The 23,640-nt window shown below is 37.6% G+C and overlaps 1 protein-coding gene across 1 annotated transcript in view; it reads left to right on the top strand.

The window, feature by feature from the left end:
- RAB2A (RAB2A, member RAS oncogene family) overlaps positions 1 to 22,771 on the top strand; it is a 45,820-nt gene extending 23,049 nt beyond the window's left edge. Inside the window, exons 5-9 of the mRNA XM_042785779.1 lie at positions 872 to 954; positions 2,317 to 2,409; positions 6,110 to 6,221; positions 19,229 to 19,297; positions 21,584 to 22,771. Of these exons, the coding sequence (XP_042641713.1) occupies positions 872 to 954; positions 2,317 to 2,409; positions 6,110 to 6,221; positions 19,229 to 19,297; positions 21,584 to 21,679 (453 nt within the window). The 3' untranslated portion in view covers positions 21,680 to 22,771. The remainder of the gene's footprint in view (positions 1 to 871; positions 955 to 2,316; positions 2,410 to 6,109; positions 6,222 to 19,228; positions 19,298 to 21,583) is intronic.
- The last annotated feature ends 869 nt before the right edge of the window (positions 22,772 to 23,640 follow it).

Below are 23,640 nucleotides of genomic sequence, written 5' to 3'. Positions count from 1 at the left end.
GAGTATTTACTTTTCAGGACTGTGTTCTTTTGAGCATGTTCTTTTAAGTGCTGAGATTTTTACAGAATACTTTTCTGTGAGAACTATCAAATTTATGTGGCATCTCTGAAGTTTTTCACCAGTGCGTATGAAGATGACTCTTGCATCCTGTAGCTGCTTTGACAAGCATTATTTATCAAGTACAGAGGAAATTGATTAACTGTGGAGTCGAATTGTGTAAAATTGAATTCAGAACCATTTTCTGGTTTTTCATAATAAAATGATTACTGAAAGAATTCCATCTGAAGGCTGCTGAAAGCTGGCTGCAGTTTATGATATAATGGATAAAATCTGCATCCTTGGCCTTCCAACAACCTTTACACCAGCAGATGGTGGGCGTAAAGATGTCATTCATCATTTATTTACAATGGGCTTTATTTATTCTAGTGTCAACAGCTGCCCCAGGGAGCGGGCTATTGAATTCAAATGTGAAGCTCTGGGTTATTTGCTTCCTTTCAAATTTGTCTTCAGAGCTTAGTTGCTAGGAGTCCATTCTGTGCTCTAATAATGATTCATGTATTGTGAAGCCATTCAGTAAATTGGGTTGTCAGGGATTGCCAAAAAAGGTTTAGAGGTCTTGTTCCTGATTTTTTTTTTTTTTTTTTTTTTAACAGCACTGTGCAGTAGTTGCTGTCTTTTCCTCATGTGCCTTCTCTCGCTAGCGTTAGAGACTTTGTCTCCAGTTGTCCCATCTCTGACTTCCATTCCATATTCCTTCTTGTCCCCGTCTTCTCTAAAGTAGAATTCTATGATTCTGTGATTCGAAGTGTATGGCTTTTAGCACCAAAAAATAAAATTGAGAGATGAAATAATTAAATTTTGTCTTCTACAGGCAGGGCAGGAGTCCTTCCGTTCCATTACAAGGTCGTACTACAGAGGGGCAGCAGGGGCTTTACTAGTGTATGACATTACAAGGTGAGAATACTGAGGAGTTATAACTGGATTGAAATGACATCTTTGTAGAATTGTGCTATGGTATATAGTACTGTTAAAAATGTCTAATTTAGTTTGGCTTTTTGTATCAATATTTATAATTGATGTTTTGCCAACTTTCCTTAAGTGCTGAAAATCAAGATAGAGCCTGTGTAACAGATACACTTCCGATTTTCTCTGTATAGTGGTTGAGGAAAAATATGTAAAGTCTGGAAGAATGAAAGAGAATATTTGTATAAACTATTTGACATGAACCTCTGGATTACCTTAATTGCGCAAGACCCTAAAATATTTCATTAATTCATTTCTATTGTTTTTATTACTATGAGCTATAATTTTTCTTTAATTATAGCAGATTTTTTACTGAAGTGACATTCTGCACATCAGTGAAATAGTAAAACATCAAAGCTTGCTTACATAAAAATACCAGGAAACTTCTACCATTGCTGTGTTTGAGGTTGGGAAAATACAGATCTTAGTGTGATCTTTGTAGCGACTGTTCAGAAGTGACTAATTTTTTCCTACTGTATTGAAAAAAGTCTCCATATAGCTTATCTGCAAACTGTGGGTACTGTGGATGGTTTATAGAAATGTTCAGGCTCTAAAATCCTATTAGGGTCTGTGGCTCCCCTTGTGGATCTTGAGTGTTGTTGCTGAATTAAGCAGCAACTTTTACTAGAGATTTCCTAGACTTTTTTCTTTCTGTTCCCTGTTTATTTTTAAATATCAGGAAGCGACGTATTCTTTCCATTGGATTTACAGCGAATGAATCTTTGATTCCTAAATAGATGGTCTTACTCTTGTGAAATTTTAAACACACTTTACAAGCATGGGATTTAATATTTAGTGTGCACATTCTATAAAATCTGTACCATGCCGTATTTGTGCACGTAAAAAGACTTTGCTGCTAAATGAATATTCAGTTTATAAACTCACAGAAAATTGTCAACCATTTCTGCCTGTAGAAGAACAAATATTACTGTAAGAGTATGTAATTATCTGTACAATTGTTTGAACTGGTTGAGGCTATTAGGGACTTTTAAAATTCTGTTTAGCAGATTTTATATGTATATAAAATTACAGATTCTTACAGCTATAACAATCCTCTTTACTTTTTGGAGCAAACATGTTTTCAGTTACTTTTTAGGCAGAGTTCATTAATGGTCCTTGTTTACTAGATTTTTGTTCGCCTATTCTCCCTCTCACGAAGGGATTACTAGCTTTTATCCCTGGAGCATGTGTACTATTAAACAAGTTGGTTACTCAAGAAGGGAAGCTGACTAACAGAAGGGAAAGAGATTTCTTGAAATGCTGCTTTTAATTTTCATTCTCTTCCGTACCTAGGAGGGACACTTTCAACCACTTGACAACTTGGTTAGAAGATGCTCGTCAGCATTCCAATTCCAACATGGTTATAATGCTTATTGGAAATAAAAGGTAAAATTTAGCTAGTTACTATTTCATAAGCTGTAAAGATTTATGACTTCTCTGGATTTCAGCTTTTGTGTTTTCTTATTTGTAGGCAGTATGTTAACTTGACTTTCAGTCACTGGACATAGTTCTGTGGTGAATCTGAAACCTTTCCTTTTCTAATTAGACTAATACAATGTGCAGCACATGTGGATCAACTACTTTATGTTCCAAGTACCTTTTTTAGAAGTAACGTTATTTTTAAAGGATTGACTGGATGCATGACGGCATGGATTATAAGTTTTTTCTTGTTGCCTTTTTTTTTTTTTTACATCTGGAATCACTGTTTAGAAGCACCTAGATCTCTATCTCATAAAGAGAATATCACTCCTAATTTTAGGTGTTCTGAAGTGCTTTAGTTTTGGGTTAAGAATCACAGCAGAGAAAATGTCATTTGAAAAGAAAGAAGCCCATACTACAGGATTCACCTCAAACTTTTATCAAATGTAAAAAGTATATACTTCAATGATTATATGAAGTGTTTCTGAATTCTAAGCCTGTTTCATATTCTGTATGTTTTAGCTGGGGTTGGGGACAGAGAATGCTTTTTCATCATTTCCTGCTGAATTCAGACTGTTCTTAGACACTGGGTGATGAAAATACAGCTAGAAGTTTTGGAAGTGTGTTACCCAATTTATAAATGATTATGTACTTGGTCTTCTCATCATCTAGACTGTCCAAAGTTCTAAAATGGTTCCCTATTGATGATGAGACTTTGGTCTGTATTGAAGGTCTTTTTAAAAACACGTCAGTGAATACAGTGAGTTTATTTGTAACTTTTCTAGCTCTTGATGCAGTGAACTGTACCATCACGTCTAGACTCTTTTTGCTGGATGTAGGATTTTTTCAAATATCAAAAGCATCATCTCAATTTAATAACCCATTAGTTATGGACCTTTACCTAATTGACCTTACCTTGTCTCTGTGCCTCACAATTCTTGAAGGTAAAGATGCCAGTTGAAATAATGGTGTGTATGCTTGTCCCTTAAAATTTAATGAGCAGCCAGATAATTTCTTAGATACTACTGAGAAACAGTCTTATGGCAAAGAGTCTGGTTTTGCTGCTCTGGCCTGTTCACCTCTTATTTTCTTCCCCCTTCTTTTCCCTTCTGTTTTCTTCCCTCTGCCCCTGACCCTCTACCTCCCCCTGAAAAACATGTTAAGCATTAAATAATTGTGAAGCTTGTCCCCATTTTTATGCGTAATCTGGAAAATGACTTAATGATGTTCTTGTTAACGGAGGAGTATGATAAGCATAATCTTCACAAATTAATACAAAAGTGTAATCTTCTATTAAATGAAGCTTTGGTAAGCCTGTGATGTCCCTGACTAACCGTTTTTATGCTTATGTGAGTAAAAATAAGGCACTGAGAGAAACAGTAAAGTCTACTGTTTACTTGAGATAAGTATTACATAAGTTTGCATACTTAGTTGACATCTGTAACTATTCCTGATTATTCTTAGCTGTTAAACTGAACTTTTGTGTCTTGCACTCTGCTGATGCAGACCATATACCACATGATTTTGTGTTATAATATGCTACTTGCAGCTAGCTTTGTAATTCCCAGTTACAACTAGGTTTTCAAACAATAGATATAATTAAGTTATGTGTTTTAAGTTACAGATTAAGGTGCCATGTGAAGTAAAAGTTATTTAAAAAGCTTTTTAAAGGGGATTATTTTCAAACTTCAAAGAACAAGATGGGAACAAAACTCCTTCAATTATATTACGTTATCCTGAAAGTGTTACAGGAGTTCTTACGGTAGGGCATACTACTAGAGATGGATGGAAGGAAGAACATGAATACTAGCATAATATTTTTGAAGGAATAAATTTTGTTCTTATGAGTCCCGGAAGTGCACTTGACATACATTTCTAGTACTGATTTATTGCTGGATTTGAAGAATGTTGAGAATTTAATCTGAAATATAATAGCTGTTTTCTTAAAAACATTACAAATACTAGTATTAAAACATGACAAATACTGTACTTAATCTTCTTTCCAGAACAAAACATAGCTATATTGATCTAGTAAGACCAAATGCTTCGAATTATTGGAGTGGAGAGAGGAAGACAACTGGTTAGTAGAAGCAGTTAAAGCTCTTTACTGATATCTAAACATATTCTTAGTGAGTTTTGACTGGGTTATCACTGCAGTTTTCAATGCAGCTGCACTATTTCAAGTCAAGAGTTGTTTATTTCTGTTCTGTCATGGAGATAACGCTGTAGTGAATCAAGGTTTAGGAAATTAAGACGTTGCTCAAGTTCAAAAATACAATATCAAATAGCTACTTCAGGGACATGAGAGTGAACATCTTGTTAAGATATCTTAAGCCTGAGGCTGAGATACTGGGAAAGCTTACATATAATGGGCATCAACTTTTAAAATTGTTTTGAGAAGACATTTCTTGTATCCTTATCTTCAAATGCTCCATGTTTAAATGATGTGCTGAATTGTCTTGACTCTGTAACTCATCTGAGCTAGCATGTAGTTGTAAAAATAACAAAAACCTGCTTTGCTGCAAAACAGATGCCACAGTGAGTATCATTGTTTTTTAAGATGTATATAATTACAAGGATGGCAGCACTGAAGCCCAGTATGATACTTTTTACTGGTATTCTGGCTGCAAATTAAACCTCTGTTTGCATGCTTTTTATTTTAAAAATCTGGATCTGAAGATACTTTTACATGGACAACTTAAATGAAACTTTATTTAAATACCTATGTTGCTTTTTTGGTATAAATATAGCATTATTATTGCTCAAGAAGTAATATACTTACAAAGAAGGACAAACTGTGTACACCTTGTTCCTAAAGAAGCTTTAAAAAGTAAGAGTGAAATACTTACATGTCTACATGACTTACAGAAGCAGAACTTTTAGCTGTCCAATCTAAGTGGGTTTTTTTCTTCTTTTCTGTAATATTTAACTTTAATCTAAACTGTATGGAAAGTAAATTAAAAAAACAAAACAAAAACAAAACAAAACAAACAAACAAAAAAAACCCACAAAAAACAAACCACAACTGTGTAATAGTCACTTCAAATTCTTCTGCTGTTAAGAGGGCCAGGCCTGGAGTTTCAAAACCTAAGTGCTAGGTTGCTGGGAGAGAACAGCTAATATAGTTCAAAATAACTTACTTTGGCTTTTAAGTTTTTTTTTGTTTTGTTTTGTTTTTTTTTTTTTTTATCAGAACAGAAATGGACTGTATGAAGTTTTGTTACTGAACAGAAAAATTAAAAATAATTTAGGAAAAAAAGCTCATCTCATTAAGAAGTAATTTGCAAAACTCCCTATCAGTTCAGCTTTACAGTGTGGATTAGTAGATAACATTATACTAGAAAAGAATGATACTTACCTAAAATGATAGTATCTAAAGGTAGCATTTAAGGAATAGCTAGATAAATGTACATGCATCCTGTTGAAAGCTATTTCATGAAGTCTTTAAGATCTGTATCAACTAGGATTGATAGCTCAAGCAAGTGTGATGTCTGTGGCTCTTCCATTTACTATAAGTGCAAGGCTAACAGTGATTCTACTTTATTTAAGGGCTTGAATAGATACTAATGTATACCTAAGTTCTTGGCCTGTAAACATGTATCTGAAGAGTAATATCTACATGAACAGGTTAGACCATGCAACTAACTTATTTTTTTTTCCATCTTAGTGATTTAGAATCCAGACGAGAAGTCAAGAAAGAGGAAGGTGAAGCATTTGCACGAGAGCATGGACTTATCTTTATGGAGACATCTGCCAAAACTGCTTCCAATGTAGAGGAGGTAACTTTGCTGAACAGTGGTATTTTAATAAAACAGTTGTTTTTAATTGCACTTTGTACGAATACTGTTCCTCTAGGTTTTGGAATCCTTACATTGAATTATAGAATCATAGAATGGTTTGGGTTGGAAGGACCTTAAAGACCATCTAGCACCACCCCCCTGCCCCGGGCAGGGCCCCCTTCCCCCAGCCCAGGGTGCTCCCAGCCCCGTCCAACCTGGCCTTGAACCCTTCCAGGGAGGGGGCAGCCACAGCTGCTCTGGGCACCCTGGGCCAGCGCCTCACCGCCCTCACAGGAAAGACTTTCTTCCTTCTATCTAATCTAAATCTATTATCTTCCAGTTTAAAATCGTTACCCCTCATCCTGTCCCTACACCTCCTGATAAAGAGTCCCTCCCCAGCTTTCCTGTAGGCCCCCGTTAATTACTGGCAGGCCACTATAAGATCTCCCCAGAGCCTTCTCTTCTCCAGGCTGAACAATCCCAACTCAGCCTGTCCTCATAGATAAGGTGCTCCAGCTCCCTGATCAACTTTGTGGCCTCCTTTGGACTGGCTTGAGCAGGTCCATGTCTTTTTTATTCTGGGAACCCCAGAGCTGGACCCAGCATTGCAGTTGGGGTCTCATGAGAGCAGAGTAGAGGGAGAGAAACCCCTCCCTTGACCTGCTGGCCACAATTCTCTTGGTGCAGCCCAGGACACAGTTGGCTGTCCGGGCTGCAAGTGCATATTGCTGGCTCATAGTCAGTTTTCCATCCACCAATACCCCCAACTCCTCCACAGGGCTGCTCTTCATTAACTATTTTTTAATTTATATTACAAGAAAGACAACGTCTATGTTGTATCTGATTGCATAGCCCTAATTATATTGATGAAACTCTAGTAATTAATACACTTGTTTGTTTTATTTTGTTTTTTTTTTTTAATATTTGATCAGAGAAATGGGTACTTCTGTCTGCCCTGAAACCTAAGAAGACTAGACTAGATTTGCTCATCTGAAGCAAGCCAAGCTATTGGTATCCTTGGCAGATGTCAATCTAACCTCTTTTAAAAACCTCTAATATTTCACAAGCTCTTCAGAGCAGTCTATTGCAGTGCTATGGTATTTGTATTGTCATCTTTCCCCTCCGCTTCCTAGCAGGAATCTTCTTTGCTGCAGTTCATGCACACAATTTCTGTCCTCTACAGAACTGCTGAAGAGGTTATTATCTTGGCTGCTGTAGTCTGCTGTGTATTTGAATAAGTTTTTCAGTCTTTGCTACTTTAAAGAACTGAAGTCTTTTGAAGTTTTGCTTACAGTTCATATTTCTGGACATGTGTGAATGCTCGCATATCTCATTTGATTCACTGCACTCCTCTCTTAAGGGTTGGTTGTGGTGGGTTGACCTCAGCCAGCAGCTAAGTGACCATCCACTTGCTCACTTGCTCCCCCTGTCCAGCAGAATCAGGGAAAGAACCAGAAGAGCTAAAGTGAGAAAAACTTAGGGGTTGAGATAAAGCGTTTAATAGAGGAAGGAAAGAAGTGGGGGGAAGAGTGATGGAAAGGCAGTCACTCACAACTTCTCACAAACAGTCTCTGAGCAACAGCTACTTGGGAAGGACTACCCTTAGGCCAGTTCTGGTCAGCTGTCCTGGTTGTGTCCATGTGTCCCCCATCAGCTTTTGCCTAGCCTAAGCCTAATCCCTGCAGGCAGCAGAGTAAGAAATGGAAAACCTTGACACTGTGTAAGCACTGCTCAGCACTAGCTAAAACATCGGTGTGTTATCAACACTGTCTTAGTCACAAATCCAAAACACAGCACCATATAGGCTGCTGTAAAGAAAACTAACTCCATCCTAGCCAGACACAGGGGTGGACGAAGAGCTCCAGCTGAGATGTTAGTGCTATGTAAAACAGAAAGGTTGCTTCACATGTCTTTCAGGCCCATACTCAGTTCATACATCCCCACCTAATAACCTTTTTTATAACAGCACAACATAGTTCTGCTTCTCATACTATTTATTCTGCCCTTATTCTTTTCCAAAATTGTCTTAAATGCAAAATTGTGGACAACTGATGAAGTGTTCTTTTAGTGGTAGAGCCTTCTAGTTTTGAAATATATTGAAATATATTAAGAGTAACAAACAGCTTTCACACACTTGTTTGTTACCATCTGTCTAACATTAGCATCTCTCTCTGTGTCAAAAAATACGTGCTAGTGAATGAGTTGGCCAGTAACTAATGCATCTCTGATTATCAGGAGAAAAATGAGCATAAATCTGTTTGTCAAAAAAGTTCGGATAGAATCCTCTCCTGATGAAATGAGTGATTATGTGCATGTTCTAATTTTCAGATTCTGATGGAAAAGTTTTAGGATACAATCCTTTTTAGTGAGAATCAAATGCATTCCTTAAACGGTATTCTCAGTCAACAATGAAAGAGGTTACAGCTGAAGGAGCAAAATCTTCACCTTTGGGCCAGTAAAAATAAGTGAGGAGAAATACTAGGCGTGGTAGGTAAAAGAAGTCATTTTGTGGACAAAAGAGACCATTTTAATTTTAATGCTGATTCTGGACTGTCCAGTATCAAAAAAATGTAAGGAAACCATGGAATAAATCATGTGGAATAGGTAACATCTGAAGAAAGAACAAATAGCACGCAAAATGGAAGCAAGTCTAGCAAGCCTTTAGTACTTGACTTCAGGACTGGAAAGAAGTGGTAGTTTTGTGACTGCCTGAGTATGTAGAAACAGGAAGAACAACATTTGAGGTAATTCGACTAAAATTAGATTAAATTTTAAGCAGAAGAAATCTGTGGCCCTGTGTCTACAAATGTTATCTTATGTGGAGGCAATGGAGAACACTTCTGCTGGCTTCTTTGGGAAACTAAGGGCTAAGAAAGTAATACTGTTGAATTTTTGCATTGATGGAAATACATGGGATCTAAAAATCTGGACATTAGCAAGTCTCTGAATTTGCATCTGGATTGTTATATCAGATGTTCTCAAATGCATTTACATCAAAAGTGTTGAAGCAGACACTTCCTTATACTTGCTTAGGTTTCAGATAAATTGTCAAAATACTTTTTATGCCTTTGAGTCTCAAAATGCTCATCTTTTCCAAAAGTACTGGGTGTGTTAGAACTACTGGCATCAAAGGGGCGTTCTCTAATTGTATGGAGGTTATTTGGTGATGAGGGGAAACAAAAGCTATGGGGTTTGGAGGGGAAGGAATATTCCCTTAATTACTCAGCAGCATTTTTAATCCACACTGATAAATCACTGATGACTATAGTGTATCATGCATGGGTTTTTTAGTTCACCATTACAGTGCCAGGATACCAGCATAAATCTTTAAAGAAGTCAAACATACCTGCGTAAGATACAGCATTGGTAGTGTCAAAGAGCAAGGGATTTTAACTGAGAGAAGGATATAGCTCCAGAGCAAAATGGTAGATGTAGGTTCTGACTAGCTAGCAGCAAAGCTTCATGCAAACAAAAGTTTACATGAATACAGCTTCAGAAATATTTAAGAATTATGCGTACATATTGGGCCTCTTTATCAGTCTATAAGACTTTGTTAACTGAAACTAATGTTTAAGATTAATTTTTAATTCCATTATCAGCCTTCTGTCCTTCTTACCCTTCAATAGGAAATATTCCTTAAAAAGGGTGCTTTGGAGAAAGATGTTATTACTGTGAGGCACGTGCACTTGTACATATGGAAATGCATAGATATAACAGGCTAGAACATTCCCAGATAACAACTGGTGTCTTGTTTCCTCTTTCCTTTCCCAAAAGAGAGATTTTACCGTACTGAGATCATGTAGTTGACTAACAAAGCCTTGACCTGTTACATTTGTGCCTGAGTTGTGTTGCTTAGTGGTTGCTATATGAAATAAAGTAGAAATGTCAGTGTATTTCTGGGTAATGAATGTAAGTGTGATTGCCAGGAAAAGTGGCAACAAAGAAGCTACACAGTGTCCAGCAATAGGGCTTAAAATACTCTTCCACTCATTTCAGAGAAACAGCTCTAACTTTGAGGTGTCTGTCCAAAGTAGAATTAGGAAGAATATCCATTTCTCCTGGCCAAATGTGTTTTGTGATCTAAATGTGTTGGGTTTTTTTTTTTTTTTTTTTTTTTTTTTTTTTTCCTCTTCATTACAAAGCTAATTTTCAAATTTTGCTTTCTGAATCTGAAGCAAAAGTACTCATGGCAAAAGAATCAAGACAGTGAAAAGTTTCGAAATAATCATCTTGGATTGTTCACAGAAGGCCTTTCAAATCACTTGAATCCTCTAGTCCTCTATAGCCTACCTCAGTGTGTGGAAGCAGTCTATCTCGTAAACATGCATGGCTGTTTGAAATACTAGTCACCAGAACTTTATTTATTAATTAAAAAAAAAAATGCTTTAATACCTGTTTTTAGAGTAGAAAATGGGGTAAACTCATCATCTTTAGTTTTTTGGGGTGGCTGCTTGTATCAGTAATTCCCAAAGTAGTAAGGGAAGCTTTCCAGGCAGTTCTAAAAGTCTTCTGTGGTAATTTTTAATGGAAAAAATAAAATTTCAGGAGTGTTTTGAATTAAATGACCTTGCTTTGTAAAAAAACAAGGTTACAGCAGTTGGAGTGTTTTTCTGAACTGATCACACTGTATTTTCAAGTCTTTATAGTTCCTATGAGATGGATTAATTCTTATACATCTTTTGGTTGACATCAGTAGGTCTCACCACTGTATAGCTTACATCCTGCAGGTATAAAGAAACTCTAGTGAGTACTTTTTACCCATTTTAATTATTCTTAATGCTGTCTTGTTCTTAGTCCTGCAAAGTTAGTGGATTATCTAACTACATTTCACACTTTCTGAACAGCTACTTTGGTAGGGGCATTACCTTGTAGACTACCAAGCTTGTCCTATTACCTTGGGAAGCTCAGGCTGCTTACCCCACGAGCATTTCTACAGCATCTGATTTGAGATCTGGCATGCATTTCTTCACTTAATACTGTCTCTAGTCTATGTCCAGACTAATAGTTAGCCCTGCAGCAATGGGACTAATAACTTTGTGGGTCTTGTATGCTGAATACCGAGTTCTTGTCACTGGGGAATTCAGGAGTGGCAGTACAAACTGGTGGTGCTGCCTAAGTTAACAGGCAGATCTGCATCGTAAAGCACAAGCAGATAGCCATAAAAGTCTTGCAGTCCTAGTCATAGCCATTCAGTGCACAGACGACTTGCATTTCATGCAAATGTGATGCTGAAACACAGCAGCACATGGGGGTATGTCTCCTGTGTTGCACCAGAAACATTTAAATGGCCAGAGGCGGCTTTTTTCCTAATGGATTTTTTTCATCTCCAGTTGAAAATACATGTTTATCTGTCGAGTGACAAGACAAGGCTCTAGACTTTGTTTTGATCAGTTTGACATTGTTTGTGACCCAACTTTATCGTACCTTGCGTCATAAATGGCTGCTGTAGATGTTTGCAAGCTAATGGTGGAGTCTTTAGCAGTTTTTATATGAACAAATCAGCTCCTGTTGTAATATTAAGCTGCTTCCATTGTTTAAGCCTGGTTTCCACCATGGTGTAATGCCTTAGTCAATCTGTAGCTGTAGCAGTACATTGACCTGTTCAGTGCTTGGATCTTAAGACAGTTTTTAAAAATCTTCATTGTGTTCTTCAGGATTATGTCTCATAACCTACATCTTGGATAGAAACATTTAGCAGTGGAGAATATCCTGTTAGCTGTTTATCTTGTACAGGGCTGTTAGGGGATGTTTATACCCTGTTTGCACAGTAGGTGACGATAGTTGGGAGTGGGAAGTAGATGTAGGCTCTTCCTTCATAGTTTCTGTGGAAGCTTCTAAGAATTGAGTGTGGCCACAGAGTTAAATGATGGTGTTTGGTATGGAATGGGATTGGGCGAGAAGAGTGTCTGAATCATTGGGAGGACAGAAGGATTATTGGGGGTGGAGGTTAAGCACAGGATTATAATTTGACTGCAGTGGAAGGCCGGTTACACGGGTCTCTTCAGCAGTATCATCTTCATTTAGACAGGGGTATTTTTTTGTTGTTGTTTATTTCCTTTTAGCCTCTGTCTAAAGCTGTCAAGGTAGCCAGCTGTCAAAACATAACCGAATTTTTGTGGCTTTGTCCCTCATCAATTCCTAAAATTTATCACTGGTGCATTTCTTTCTCAACAATCCTGTTTAAAAAAAAAACTATACCTTGACTGTGTTTTGGAGATGTTCAGTAAGGTACACTCTAGGCATAGCCATTGGCTTTCTCCCAGTAGAGAATGCACAGTAAAATTTTACCTGAAATGCTGAACCTGTTTTTACTTCATGGTGAAAGGAATCTAGTGTTAACTTTTAGAATCTTGGTTATCATATCTGTTCTACTTTCTTGAATTGTGGGTGTGTGCTCTGAAGTACAGTTTGCAGAATTCAATGTCACTTTTTTTTTTCCCCCTAAGAAAACTGTGACGCCTATCAGTAGGCTTTTCATTTGTATACACGTAAGTCTGAGGTCCAAACCCCAGGCATGTTTGCACTTGTTTTAATCATAATATCAGTTGCTTTCCAACCTCGCATTAAGACTACACATAATACTTAAGATTTTTTTTTCTCTCATTTGCAAGAGACACTAACAATTTTATCACATTTGTTTATTCATTGGAAGTTCAACAACATTATATGACTGGTAATTGTAGCCTTACCTGAAATGTGCAGTTCAGAGCTTGCTGAGTGCTTTCTGCTTGGTCAGTGCCTAACACTTACAGGGACAGAGTAGAATCACCTGCATGAACTCCAGGTGACCAGGCAGTCTCCTACTACACACAGTGCTTATCTTTGTGTCCCTGGAATATCAAATGTTGTGAATCCATTTACATGTGCTGATTCTCAAGAAGTAAAGATACCTAGCTGTATTTTGGAAGATGGAGTAACTTTTTTGCATTCTTCTTGCAGTCCAGACTGCTACTTTTAATAAAGATTAATGTGATCAACCTTAAGCAAGAGTTTTCTGGACAGTGGTCAGACCAGTGCTAGATACCATCACTGTTCAGAAACTGATCTTGCTTAAGTTGTACTGGTGTACCACTGACTCCTGGTGTGGGAGTTGCTTTTAGTAAGTTGTTTCCCATATGGAGGGGATTACATAGCCCTATGCCAAGCTTTCATCTGAAGAGTATTGTCTGTGTTATTCCAAGTTGTCTGCACATAAATAGAATGCAGTAATGGATGCATTATTTAGGATTAAATCTGAGTAGACTAACAATTTTGTCTGAGCAGTGGAGCACTTCTGCTACATGTAGCTGGATGGTCATTCAGTGGTTTTGTTTCAGCTGTAACTGAATTTTCTCTTCAGGCAGCTTCTTTTATGCTTTTGCTTAAATGGATAATGAATATTCAAAACCACCATAGATTCAACAGTGGTATTAGTTGGTCACATATAAGGGAAGGAATATAGCCTCTGTAATATTCTGAAGGGTAAAAATGAAAATCTCATGGAAAGATGAGATTCTTAGCAGCTTCTAAATTTGAACTGTGTTTTAGAAGTATTTTGTGTATCCTCTCCACACCTTCCCTAAACACTACTAATTGATGATAACAAACAGTTGCTTGACCTGGTAATACAGTTAGCAAGGATTTAGTTAATAAAACTGGAAAATTCTAGGATATTAATAGTTTTCACAGTAAGGTAAAGTGACACACAAGATGTAATCCGACTAGAACTTGTAAAAGAGAAGGATTTCTAGTTGATGAGTCTTAAAAAAAAAAAAAAAAAAAAAAAGAAAAACAAACAAAACAAACAAACAAAAACAAACAAAAAAAAAAACAAAAACAAAAACAAAAAAAAAAAAAAAAAAAAACCAACCAACCAACCAAAAAAAACCCCACAAAACCCAAAACACTGCCCAACAGTTAGGTTTCTCTTAACTTGGATCAAAACCAGTATTCCTTCAAGTTCCTTAAAAGCAAAGTTCCATGACCTTTCAGCTGTGTGAAGCTGGCACTTCAGCCAGTTTCTCCCCTGAGGAACTAGAGAGGTGAAGCTCATGTCGATTCAGCTGTGGGAGAGAGGAAGTTTTGCAGCTTTTACCTCCTTGTGGCAAACCCTTGGCCGGCTCTGCCATGGTTCTTGGCGCTTCTGGGCATCCCGAAGGGATAATCAGAATAAAAAGTCTCAGTTAATCAAGGGTTTCAGGCTTTACAGAAAAGCTTGAAAAGTATGATATGGCTGCTTGCTTGAGCTGTAGATTTTGCTGGAGAGATGGATTCTTAGTTCTGGGGCTCTTACCTTCTTTTTCCTTCAGGTGCTCTGTCCTTTGTAACTGTTCAGCAGCAGCTGCAGGACTTTTCGAGACACTGAGCTCTAGTGCTGTTTGTCAGGAAGATTGTGCTTCAGTGGGTACATACAAACAAATCGCTGCCGAGTTCTCTTCTGTGCCTGTGCACCTTTATTTCAAAAATAAGGCTACGAATGTGTTGGGGTGCTTTTTGGGGTGTAGGTTCATTATCTAGCACCTTCCTACTGCTTGATGATTAACTCCTCTTTAGCCCCTTTAGTGTCCTAGGCTTCTTCCTGAAGGAACACTTAGTTGTAAAAACTATTGTCTTACTGTGCAGAAAACAGCTGCTCAGAGCTTTGGGATCTCAAGCTACTAAGTGGCCATCCAGCACCACTTACATACTGAGATGGTGAATGCTCCGAGGTAAAGCCGTTTGTGGTCCATGTTGTTACTGTTTCCAAATGTGTTCTTTAATATTCCAGTAATTTAACTTCTTACTGCTAAAAGATAAGATAGGAAACGAGGAAGGAGGAGGAAACTCTAGGTGTTGGCTGACCACAGAGGTGAAGGTCAGGCTTCAGCATTCGTGACATACTTAACCTCAAAGCATTCCTCATTTAATTGTAAGAAAGCATCCAGAAATAATGACTGTCCGATTTGTATTTCAAAGCCCTAAATTTAACTTGAATATTGCCACCAGAGGGCAGCATGTTACATGAGCTGGCAGTGCAGAACCTGATCTATCCTGATTTTAAGCAAAGATGAAGTTGTAAAATCTGAGTTTTGAAAAGTATCAGCAATTCATGTACAAGTTTTTCCTGTTATGTTCAGCTTCTAGCTAAGTCCTCAAATACTAGTCATGGCATTAGCTTTCCGAGAAAGGGAAGTGATATTATTGACATCTGCCAAGTGAAAACTAAATGTAGCTGTTCTGTAACTCGCATTCTGGTTCATTCTGCTTATTATTACTTCTGCATACAACTTCCCTAAGGTGAGAAGGTATCAGGAAGTTTTTCCCTTACTTGCATTGTTTTTAGCAGCTACAGAATTCATTCTTCCTGGTTTTGTCTCAGGGGTAGCAAACCTACTTTACTTGTTTACTTGGTGTGATAAAATGGATGTTGGAGTTGATTTAATTCTACATTCAGTGTGTTTAGGATTAATTTATTTTAAATGTAGCATCTGTACTCTTTGGTAGTTGGGTTTTTATGTTTTGGGTTTGTTTTGGGTGTTTCAGGTTTATTTTGAGGCGAACATTGTAAGGCTTGACTTACCGATTCCCATGTAGGAGTATGATCTAGGAAACTCCTTATACAAATCATCTAAAATTATACTGATATATTGTGACTCAAAAACCTCCTTCGTTAGCTTTGCAGTAGGTGCAGGTGTGATGCAACAGGCAGATCACATCTTACAAGGCTCACTTTTCCCCTTGTACAGTAATATAATTTTGCTCAGCAGGGTATTACTGTTATTTGAGCGCCTAGTTATAATGTGAACACAATTGAAAAACATGTTATATTAAAACAAATCACTGAATAACTTGTACCACAGCATTAAAAACAGTTGTATACAGATGCATTCAGTAGTCTCATGCATAAAAGTATCCGTAATTTGTGATTTAGAAAGATTAAAACCAAAAGCTAAATGTTAAATGTAGATATTTTCCTGAAGTTACACTGTTTTCTTTAATTTTCCTGAAATGTAGTCTAGAAGTCTTATATTTGGAAGTCTAACATGCTGTTTTTGCAAAAGTATCTCTTTTATGAGTAATGGAGGTACTGTGTACTAGGGCCTTGCCATCTTTCAGGTGACTGAATATAAATCCAGATTGAATCTGGTACTGCCTCTCCGGGGGGTGGTGAAAATAAACCTGGGCCTGAGCTGATTCGGGGTGGAAGTGCTCGAGCATCTCTGTGTAGTGTTTTAGCAAGAGCAGCGTTACGGGAATGTACGGCGCAACCGCAGCAGGCTTGGTAGGCAGCCAGCCAGGTCCGTGTGGGCTTGCTTACTGGTGGAGGTCTCGTGTTGTGTGGAAGTGGCTGAACTGCACCTGGATCCAAGTTGGCGGGTGAAGGGCTACAGCTGTGTTCTTGCAGTCCCCCGCACGGGGTCTGACAAATCCAAACTGGGTTTGAGGGGAAAACGCTCTGTCTCCCTGCACCCGTGGCTCAGTTAATCTGCAAATAGGATAAACTGCCCATAAATAATTGAGAGTTTATAGTAATATTGCGTGTTCCAGATAAGAGTTAGAACATGCAGTATTAAAAGAGATTTTTAGAAGTTGTCAGTTACATGGAGTTCACCTTCTTGTCCTTGTTAATTGGGGCGCTAGCATGCCATGCCAAAATCTGATAGGATATTCTTAAAGCAAGCAGACTGCTGTTTTCAGTGAAGTTCTCAGGTGGTTATTTTGAGTCCACTTATACTTTGAAGCCTAAGCTAACGTAAAGTACACGGATGCAAGAAATAAGTGAAAGTCTCCAGGGGTGCAAGTCTCTCTTTATAGCTGATTAGTAGTAATTTTTCAGAAACCCTACCAGCTGAAGAAAACACGAGGTAGACTTATATTCTTGTCAAACCATTGTTTACAAATAGGAATTATTTATATGTGACCCAGTGCAGCCTGGCATTTTGCCACGCAGAATAGCAGTACTTGATGTTTTCACACCAGTATGCGATGCAGCAGAATCACTGGTGGAAATGTGGAAGTCAGTTGATGTCTTTTCAAGACAGCTGAAATGATAGAACTGAGATTAATGGAATATTGGGATTTTTCAGATCAACAGTTTCTTAGGAAATAGGTTTAATATTGAAATGGACTGTACTGAACCCAGTATACTTTCTTACACTTTGTACAGTACGTCTGTAATAACTATGTTGGGGGGGGGGGGGGGTTGACTGTTGTTAAATCACACTGTTTTCCAGTACATTTTATTATTGAGGATATATGGATTCCTGCAGTGGTCTGTTCTTGAGCATAGCATCCAGAAGATACTGTATACTCAGTTGTGTTAGTTTGGACTTGGTAGTCTGTTAAAATTCTAGTTTAGTTGGTCTAAAGTAATTTTTATAGCTCTAATGTAATTCTAGTGAAAAGAATTCTAAGAGCCTAGGCGTACTTAGGCAACATCTTCTAGAATTGTTAGAAGTGCCAATTGTTAAGTGCTTGTTTACATGAAGTTATCATAACACATTTTTAAGACTTCCAAGTTCTGTTTAATGTCCCACTGAAGTAGAAGCAAGCAAATAACTTCACAGATTCCAGCTGTGTGAACTCCCAAAGTTTTTAACTTGCACCTTTCAGTAGGCCCACGTATGAGGCCATTACAATAATTAGCGTGTTATCAGAAACCAAGAGAAGTTTGAATTTTTGTCTTACATTGAAAACTTCAATTTCTGAGGAATTTGAATCAATTCGTTGTTGGCCGGCAGCCAGTTTTTCTCCTCAACTCTAACGCATGTTTGAAAAACGAACTCGCTTCCTAAGTGCCTTGTGAATCTGCAATGATTAATTCTTCTCATTATTTTGCTGCAAATTCTCATGACCCTCTGTGATGATTCGATCACCCACTTAGAGTTTATGCATATTCATATCTTTCCACTCCTGCTGCAGTCGTTCAAGTCTCCTTCACTGGCTGTGGTGTGTGCTTGGTGCAGTAATTGAGCTGCAGTAGATTGATTACTCTGGGGAGCTGTAAGGCCTTTAAAGGTGAAAACATATCAGTCCTGTTAATTAGGAAACAAAGCTCTGGTGGCAAGTTCAGCAGTCAAATGCTTCCAGTGTAGAAATGAGGAAAGGTATGATTTGTTCCTCTCCATGAACCCTGTTTACTTTTTTATATTTGAATTAGATCTATATTTGCTGGAATAGGCTTGTGCAGAAGATAGTATATCTTGTATGATTGCATGGTTTTGGTATTTTAAAACAACAACAAAAAAAAACCTGTATGTTTGATATTGATTGTAATTATTAGCTGCTGTTAATCACCTCTTAAATTATACATTATTTTAGGCATTACTTGACCTATAAAGTTAAATGAGAGATGAGGAATCGAATCATTGATTGTAAACTTTAACCAAAAACATTTATATCATTCACTTTTTCAGACCTGAATGTCAAAGTCTTTTCTCTGAATTCAAACAACAGATTTTTCAGAAATCATACTAAAACCCGGGGCCTCTCCTTTCCACTCTTAAGATGTCTATTGTCTATTGTGTGCAAGATTAATTAAAGAGAATATGTTCTTAAAATTAGGTGAATATTAAATGATAGCATAAGGTTTCATCCAGCAGACAGCATCCTTACATCATCATTGTAAGTACCCTGTGGTTTTATGTTGCTAAGCACTCTAATCTAGAGTGGCCTATTACAAAGATATTAAGGGTAGGGGAAACCATCTGCCACACAATCTATCCATAAGGGTCAGAAATAAATAATTTAAAAGTAATTTATATATCTTAAAAACCACTTTTTCCCTGTAATTACTGGACAGCAGATTGTAGAATACAGATGTTATGAAAATGCCGCTGTTTTTGTAAACAGCATGTGATCCATTGCTACTTGAGGGTAGGTTATAGGATGCTGTTGTCGTACCTGTTCCTGCTGAGGTCGGGAAGAAAAGTCTCACTGAAACAACTGCATGTGAGATTGGATTCCAATTAGTGCATCTTATACCAAAGGATATCTCATTCATTCTGTTTGTGTTGTTTTGTTTTGTTTTTTTCCCCCCTCTCTTTTAGGCATTTATTAACACTGCAAAGGAGATCTACGAGAAAATCCAGGAAGGCGTTTTTGACATTAATAATGAGGTAACTTTTAGTAATCTGAACACTTTTTGTTTGTTATTTAAATGTACGAAATTCACTTTCCCTAGAAGGCTGGACAGTAAAATATTTGGCTGTTCCATTTGGACATAGAATTGTCTGCCATTGTGATAAAAATGGATTAAAATAAGTGACCCTATCCATCCATGAAGCATCACAAAATAATATAAATCCCCAAAAGAGAAGAAAATCCACTTTCATCCACTTCTCCATATGGTGTCATCTGTTTTCAAAGATAATTTTCCACTATGTAAATGGGAGACCATGTTGATATGCCAGATGCACTCCATGAGCTGTCCAGTGTAGGGGAGGATTGCTTTGAGAGTTACATAAAAGACTTTTGAAATGTTCCTGGTTTAGGTGGCTGGATTCTGTAGGGAATAAAAGATTAGCCATTTTGCCTGTGCACATTACTGAAATTACAGATTATCGGGGCCTGTCTCTTTGCTTGTTTGGGGTGGGGGTGGGGAGGTGGGGCAGGGAGGACTCTTGTAATGCAAGAGCGCAGAAAGAGCTATGATGTCTCTCTTGAATTTTGAAATGACTGTGCTGTTGAAAATATTGAGCAGTTAGGAGGGAAGTTCATGGCCATAGAAAAAGCAGACTCAAATTCGGTGGTAATAAATAGAAATATTAGGATCATATAAAAATGTTAGGGTCATATAAGCCCTCTTAACATTCACATAAAAAGTCACACCACAAAGTTTGGATTTGACAATGTGAAGCGATCGGTCCTGTCTGATGACCAAGTTTCTCTTATCCTGCCTGTTCCTAAACACCGTTGCTGAGGTGCTTAGTGAAACCACGTGTGAAAATCTGCACCACCACTCTGTTCTGTATCTGTTCTGTGAATAGGGGCATTCTCTGCCTGGGACTGTCAGTCTGACGCTTCTCCTGAGGACGATAGCCCTTGCAGAATTGTAGAAAGAGTAGTGAGGGAGTTGGCAGGACTCGGTTAAGTAGCTTCACCTCTTTCTGCTTAATTTAAACCATTAAAAATACTGCTCTTATGACTTCAGAGAGGAAAAAATGAGAAACTTCAGTAGTATGCAAAGTATCTGCATTAGGGAACCTGTAGTCAAATAAGACTTGAATAGTAGTCCTTCAAAGACACTAGCTCTGACAGGGAAAATGTGTGTATGGTGTTTTGGTGGAACGCTCTTTAAATTCAGTTTAGCGATGAAAAATTTTAAATTTTCCTCAACGTTTTTCCTAAACAAAATGCACTCAGTGGGGCAATATAAATTGGACGGTAATCAGAGTGTCTGAAAAAGCATGCTCATTGTATCTGTCGAGTTTCATATAGTAGCTGACTGCTTTACTGTGCCTTATGGAGCTTTGATTGCAGTATGCTGTCAAGAGCCAACAGTCCGTGCTATTTATTTGGCTTTATGCCAAGTCTGGCTCCTTGATTCCTCAAGAAGTTGCTATCAGCCCAGAGGGGGCAAAACCAATGAGCCATAGGGCATGCTTTTTATTAAAGAGGAGTCAAAGAGCGAAAAGAAACCACATCAGCTGCTGTCAATACTGAGCTAGTGCCAGAAACCCCAAGGCTACCACTGTTGCAGAACAACTGCCAAGCACTATAAATCTGAGATTTACTGTGACGCAAAGTTTCCTTAAGAGCTTAATTTCTGAAGCTACTGTATTACTTTTCTCAACGTGCTGTATTTTTAGGTAAAATCCACTTGAGGGAGTGAGGGTTAAGATATAAGTGTGATTTTGATGAATGAAAGAGCTACGCTGTGTGTGGGTTCTTGGCAAGTAGCCATGTCTTTCGGGATCATAGAAATTATTGATGACACAGAACACTCGTATGCCCTTAGCCTCTACAGCTGATTCAACACAGAAAGAAATGCTGTCTAGAGAGGAAAAGTTTTATATTAAACTGTTAAACTAATGGAGATTTTGGTGAGAGGTGAGAGGTTATATGTTCTTAGCAAATGCTACGTATTTTTAAAGCCCTATGCCGAGTAGTGTTCAAATACAATTCTTGCTCTGTTTTCATGTTAGGAGTTTAAGGTACTGGGTTTAACAGCGAGATAATATTTAAAGGAGAAGGAAAGCGTCTTCCTTTCCTTCATATTTAATCACCAATGACATATGGAAAAAAAAAAAAAAAAAAACTACAAATGTTGCTATATTTATTGCATGCTTCAGCAGAACTTGCTATGTGATCTTCTAAAAAAAAAAAAAAAAAGAAAAATAAAAAGCTTTTCAAGTATATTAGTGTTCTAAAATAATTACACTGTGTATTAAACTTCATTTCAGGCAAATGGCATAAAAATTGGCCCTCAACATGCTGCTACTAATGCAACACTTGCAGGCAATCAGGGAGGACAACAAGCTGGAGGAGGCTGCTGTTGAGCCTGTTTTTACTTTCTAGCTGCCTGGATGGGGCCTACTAACTTGTTTGTTCACCCTTCCCTCCCCCCCGCCCCGCTCGCCTCCACTTCAATTCAACTGAGACATGAAACTTGTAAGTTGGTTTCCTGTTGCAGAAGACTTTATCCTTCAAATTCTTGTATAACTTTGAATAAATGGTTAATGTTCACTTAAAGACAGATTTTGGAGATTGTATTCATATCTATTTACGTTTGATTTCTAGGTCAATTGATGTGATTATTTTTGTTAAATGTTGTCTTGTGCCCTTGACTACGAACTGAATTGTATTAAACACTACAAAGTCATCTGAGTATTTTAATCAGTTTGTGCAGTTAGGTTTCCCAGCTCCTGCGGTTACCTAATGTTTATATTGTAGAGCTGTCCTCAAGTTTTTTTGTCGATTTTCAAGGCTATAAAGAGAAGCAGAAGGACTCTTTTAATTCTCTATTTATCACTTTCTGTATATATAGTTTAATAACCTGCTTGGGTGTACTTGCCAAGCTAGAATTCTTTAATGCATTTGCATAAATTCTGTACTACTTAGAGCTTGAAAACTACAGAAGCATTAATAGAAGTTGCTTGGACGCTAAATTTTAAGCCTTTTTGACATTGTTAGCATGTTCATCCTCCCCTGTCATTACCCTGAAGTCCAAGAGAAATGCTTAATGTATATTACTAGAAGCTACATACGTGCTATCTATTTTAATGCCAAATGTTTGCTGTTTGTCCACAATTTCCACAGCACCTCTTCAGAAATGGATTAGCTGTTTGCCTTAATGAATACTATAGGTAAAAACAGAGTATGAATGAGTAGTAGAGGAGGAGTTGATAAATTTAAAATGGCACATTATAAAAACTTTGATCTTTTCTTAATGTTTTTTTCTTGTTTACCACTTGATTTCTAGGTATATTTTTCATGCAAGGACAGTTTTTCAACCTAAATGTACAGTGGTTGTGTAAAGTTTTCTTTTAGTGACAACTTGTAATCCTAAATATATGGTAAGCATCTTGTCTATTGTGAAGAGGGTGTGAAAATAAAATCTGCCAGTTTGGAAATCTTGATGAAAAACAAAACTAGAGATGCTTTGGTACTTATTATGGTGGTGGTCGGGGGAGGGGAGATGCTTTGCCTCAAATGGAAGGGTTGCAACAGTGCAAAACAAAAATCCTGTGTTTATTAGTTAAAGTACAGAATATTTATCACACTTTTCCTACAAATGAGGAAACAGCTGAGTTTCCATCTCATCCTATTTAAATAAATCGTAGATTAAAAGGTGACACTAATGCTAGGCCATGCTTCATGTATCTTAAAAAAAAAAAAAAAAAGAGGGGGAGGGGGCAAAAAACGACTGCAAAACTTTTGTCTTACTGGACCAATACTGACTGCAAGCCAGCACTGGGGGACGTGGATCCTCATGTCATCTGTTCTTATTGTCAGAACTTTAACGTCAAAAGTTAATAACCTTCAGCCTGACAGGTGTAACAGAGCATTGGTTCTGAGATTAAATAAAGTTTAAAAAATGTGTGGAACTTGTTTGTATCTGAGAGAAGGGACAACTGATAAGGGTTTGTGTTAGTTGCTGACTTCAACTCTTTCTTCACATTCAGGAGCATTGTAAGCAATGCACTGTCATTGGTTTTGACTATTTCAATTCTTAAGAGGTTACTCCATTGACATACTTTCAACTGTTAACTGTTTATTATAGGAAGTGTGCATTTATGAAACACACTTAGTTTCAGTTGAAGTTTGAAAATTGTGTTGCATGGTAGTAAAACCATAGGACTGAATTGCACTGATGCAGAGGGACAACTGTCATACTAAGTAGAAGCTCACATGAAGGAATGAAGGAACAAGAGTACTTGCTTGAATTAACCGCTTGAATACTTTTTGCAACTGGCAACAACGTTGCAGAACTCATTGCTGGAGAGGAGAAGGGAGAAAA

This window comes from Tyto alba, unplaced genomic scaffold, assembly GCF_018691265.1.
Source record: "Tyto alba isolate M040663 unplaced genomic scaffold, T.alba_DEE_v4.0 Super-Scaffold_9, whole genome shotgun sequence".
NCBI lineage: Eukaryota > Metazoa > Chordata > Aves > Strigiformes > Tytonidae > Tyto > Tyto alba.
This window is presented reverse-complemented; position numbering and strand designations above follow the sequence as displayed.